Source organism: Octopus bimaculoides, chromosome 21 (genome assembly GCF_001194135.2).
Source record: "Octopus bimaculoides isolate UCB-OBI-ISO-001 chromosome 21, ASM119413v2, whole genome shotgun sequence".
Classification (NCBI taxonomy): domain Eukaryota; kingdom Metazoa; phylum Mollusca; class Cephalopoda; order Octopoda; family Octopodidae; genus Octopus; species Octopus bimaculoides.
In genome coordinates, this window is record NC_069001.1 from 20,998,357 (window position 1) to 21,003,155 (window position 4,799).

General features: G+C 33.2%; 1 protein-coding gene across 1 annotated transcript in view; it reads left to right on the plus strand.

Moving 5' to 3' along the window:
• The window catches only part of LOC106873617 (NADPH oxidase 1), a 66,854-nt gene that overhangs the window by 36,898 nt on the left and 25,157 nt on the right, over positions 1 to 4,799 (plus strand). The window contains exons 6-7 of the mRNA XM_014921063.2: positions 315 to 415; positions 3,891 to 3,971. Coding sequence (XP_014776549.1) covers positions 315 to 415; positions 3,891 to 3,971 — 182 coding nt within the window. The remainder of the gene's footprint in view (positions 1 to 314; positions 416 to 3,890; positions 3,972 to 4,799) is intronic.

Genomic DNA, 4,799 nt, shown 5'->3' on the forward strand with positions numbered 1-4,799 from the left:
CTATTTCCTTGGTAAAGCCGTGTACTGTCTGTAGTAGTGTTTCTAGCTCTTTGTCTTTTTTTGCATATAATTTTAGGTCATCCATATATAGAAGGTGGCTGACTGTTTTTCCATAGCATTTGTAACCGCATCCAGTTCTATTTAGCAAATCTGTTAAAGGTGTGAGTGCCAGGCAGAACAGGAGTGGAGAGAGCATGTCTCCCTGGAATATTCCTCTTCTAATGGGGATGGCTTTCGTTTTCACAAGTTATTATTATTATTATTATTATTATTATTATTATTATTATTATTATTATTATTATTATTATTTTTAGAATTCAATTTATGAGATGTTCATGATGCTGCCCGGAGTAAGTGGTGCTATAATTACTTTTGCTCTCATTATCATGTTCACCTCATCAACTCACCTTATCAGGTAAGTCTTTACTTCCTTTTCATAAGATTTATGTTTGTTTACATTCTAAAACAATACAGATAAATACATTTTATATATTTCTACTTATGCAACCAGAAAACTCATGTATTATATTTACTTTAGGACTACAAAAAGATCTTGTAAAGAATAATGGAAAATTAATAAAAATATCTATGAAGCATCAGTAAAATAAAGAAAAAAAAGCTTATCTTTTGTCTTCAAGAAACTAAGAGTAGCTAAGACAATAGATGGTTTTGAATAAAAGAAAAAGAAAAACAACAAGAATTGTGGAAATGTTAAAATTTAATAGGTCTATAAAATTCTATGATAAAACAATAACAAGAGAAGTCCTACATAGCAAATAGCTAACAAAACTCAACAGAGGGGAAATAGAGAAGGAAAATTCCCAATACTGGTTGAGATGTGTAGGACTGAGAGCTAAGGCTGAAAGATTCTTGAATGTGCTCAAAGCTTCTCCACCAAAACACTAAAAACATGTGATGAAGTAGAATACATTTTAAGTAACTGCTAAATATAGAGCAATTAATCACATTGTCTCTGTCTGGTTTCTCAGCTGAGTAAGGATACATGCACAGGCATGACAGGTTTGGGACTCACATAGACAGGAAGTTATTTCAGCACCATGAAATACTAACAGAAAAGTGGTGGTATATACATACACCAAAAAAAAAAAAAAGACAAAGCAACTATACCCTGCTAATATGCATCAATAGCTTGATCAATGTCAATTGACTAGATATTGTTATCAAGGATCACCAGAATAGGAAGATTTACCTAATCTAACTATCAGTCCTGATACAATGTATCTTTCACAGGAATTAAGAAATTAAGAAATTATCCAAATATAAAGACAGCCCAGGAAGTTGAAAACTGTCTAACCACTTCAAAATTTTGGCCATACAACATTCATATCTAATGCAAATCAGGGACAATAGAGAAAAGTTTTCAAAATGTTTGTGTATTTTTGGATAGTTTTATAATACAAATGTTCTTTGCTCTGACTACAATATTCTAGATTTAATGTCATTTATAAAATTGTTTTCTTCCATTTTCGAAGTTATTTTGTTAAATCCTTTTTGTAATTGGAGTTAGGATCAATGTGTAATTTCTCATAAAAATTTTTGTCACTAAAAGATTCTTAAAACTTGTCCATCATTATGACAGCACCCTACTGTTGCAAGAAAGAAAGAAAGAAAGAGAGAGAGCGAGAGAGAGAGAGAGAGAGAGGTTCTTTTCATTGTGCAACAGCTGAGTCACATTAACTCCATCACAAACTCTAACAGAAATGCTATGATTTATAAAGAAGGAGCTGTCATGATTCCCATTTGGTGCATAAAGCTGCACCAAACAGAATTTGATTTATGTTGGTTGCACAACAGAAGAATTAAACAAAGATTTAATGGACGTAGGTATGACATCAGGCACAATAATTGTACTTTGGACAAAATTTGTTCAGCATTTTACATCAAGCAGCTGTAAATCTGATAAGCAACTTTCTCAGAGAATATTCAGACTCCACTGAATTTTCAGTCCTCAAAACACTTGAAGGTAAATATATTTGTAAGTTACTAACATCATGCCCGAAGGTGAAGAACAAAATAACAGGAAAGCTTCATCAAATTTATTCAAAATAAACAAGCAAAACTTGACATTTTTTTTTTGTTGAAAAAGGTATGCAGGAGAGTCTAGATGAAATGTTGAATTTGTGCATTTCTGTATATTTTTAATTTTTCATTAGTCTTGTCTTATTTTAAGGTGGTGAGCTGGCAGAATCATTAGCATGCTGGATGAAATGCTTAGCAGTATTTTGTCTGCCGCTATGTTCTGAGTACAAATTCCTGCCGAGGTTGACTTTGCCTTTCATCCTTTTGGAGTTGATAAATTAAGTACCAGTTGCGTATTGGGATCAATCTAATTGACTGGGCCCCTTCACCAAAATTTCAAGCCTTGTGCCTATAGTAGAAAGAATTATTCTTGTCTCATTTTCAACATGAACAAAACAGACATACGGTCAAAATATTGCTCAATTCAATAAACAAAGTCAGTGTTTTATTAGAGAGAATCACTTCTAGCCTCACCCTCTTATAATTGTGTATTTACATTAAAGAAGAGTTACACCAGCCTTCATATCATCAACATTAATTAATAATAATCCTTTCTAATTTTTGACACAAGGCCAGTAATTTTGATGGGTGGGATCTAGTTAATTACATTAAACCCAGTGCTCAGTTGATGCTTATTTTATCAACCTCAAAAGGATGTAAGGCATAGCTGACCTTTGCAGTATTTGAACTTGGAACATAAAGAGCAGGAAGAAATGCTGCTATGCATTTTGTCTGGTGTGCTAATGGTTCTGCTAGCTTGCCTTATTATTTTTAAGACAGAGAGCAGGAAGAACAGTGAGCATAGTGGACAAAATGCTTTGTGGAATTTCACCTGTGTTTCTCTTCTGAGCTCAAATTCTACTGAGGTTGACTTTCCCTTTCATCCTTTTGGGGTTAATAAAATAAGTGCAGTCAAGTATTGGGATTGATGTTATCAATTTCCTTCTCCCCTCAAAATCTGCTGGACCTATGCTGATAATAATAATTTATTATCATTATTACTATTATCATTATTACTATTATCATTATTACTATTATCATTATTACTATTATCATTATTACTATTATCATTATTACTATTATCAAGGCAGTGAGCTGGTTGAATCATTAGGATGCTGGACAAGATGCTTAGCAGCATTTCTTCTGACTTTACATCCTGAGGTCAAATTCTGCCAAAGTTGATCTTGCCTTTCATCTTTTCGGAGTTGATGAAATAAGTACCAATTGAGCCCTGGGATTGATGTAATATCATCTAGCATCTTACTCTGAAATTTCATACCTTGTACTTATATTAGAAAGAATTATTGTTATTATTATTCTCATTATTGTTGTTGTTACAGTGGTGAGTTGGCAGAATCGTTAGTATGCTGGGCAAAATGCTAAGCGGCATTTCGTCCGTCTTCACGTTCTGAGTTCAAATGTTGCCAAAGTTGACTTTGCCTTTCATCCGTTTGGGCTCAATAAAATAAGTACCAGTGACACACTGGGGTCAATGTAATTGGCTTGTCCACTCCACCAAAATTTCAGGCCTCGTGCCTATAGTAGAAAGGATTAATATTATTAAGGTGATGAGCTGGCAGGATTGTTAGCAAACCAGACTGAATGCTTAGCAGCATTTTCTCCATGTTTATACTCTGAGTTCAAGTTCCACCAAGGTCACCTTTGCCCTCCATCCTTTCTGGGTTGATAAAAATAGTACTAGTTGAGCACTGGGGGGTCAATGTAATTGACTTGCCCCTCCCCTGAACTTTTTGGCCTTGTGCAAAAATTTGAAACTATAATGATTATAATAATAATAATAATAATAATAATAATAATAACAATAAAATACTTGTTTCTGTTAATTACAGGCGATCTTATTTTGAGGTGTTCTGGATCACACATCACCTATATATCATCTACTTCATTGGATTAATTGTTCATGGTTTTCAGTGAGTGTATTGTTTATAAATATAAATTGAATTCTGTTTCTGAGTCTCGCCTCTTGTAATGCCATGAAACTGATTCATAAACTGATTCTTCAAGAAACTGATTCATAAGCATCAGTGCTTGACTTAGTTTCATCTTTAAATGGGGGGGGGAAAAAAAAAAAATCTCCTTGTGTGGATAGGATTTTCTGATGATTAGGTAATTATTTTCAGCAGCTAATTGCATCAATGTTCTTAGATATATTAGGCACATGGTTGACTGGTACTGGAGGGGAGGGTATCACTTCTAGCTTTAAGCATGTTGAGGAATTTATATCAGTGAAGAACATATATATTTTTATATAATTCTTTTATTTGTTTTTCATTTTTGTGAGATAAAGTTCTTAAAGTCACTGATAGTCGTGAAAAGCACTATTTCATCCTCTTTTTAACTTGCCAGCATGATATAACTTAAGACTTGAAATTTATTATGCTAGATTCATTTTTTTCTTTGTCTTCTAACAGTAGAAAAAAGAATAGTACACTTAGAATTCAGCTGCCTGCTCAAATACAGAAGAATACTGTAATATCTATTGTAAATTTGAACTCAAGAGCTATGAGCTGATAAGGTTCACAGTGGTGACAGGTAATCTTATATGTAACTCAGTCATACTAGTATACTATATACCTGCACCAACATATATATGTTTGTCATAATAAGGTTCTCTGATACAGTAGCTCTAAACTCTTTTTATTGTCATAAGAATAAGACATGCTGATGCATTGATACCCAACCAATTCTAACTGTTCAGGTGCAGTGTAAAGGTCTGTTTCATATGTATTTATATATAT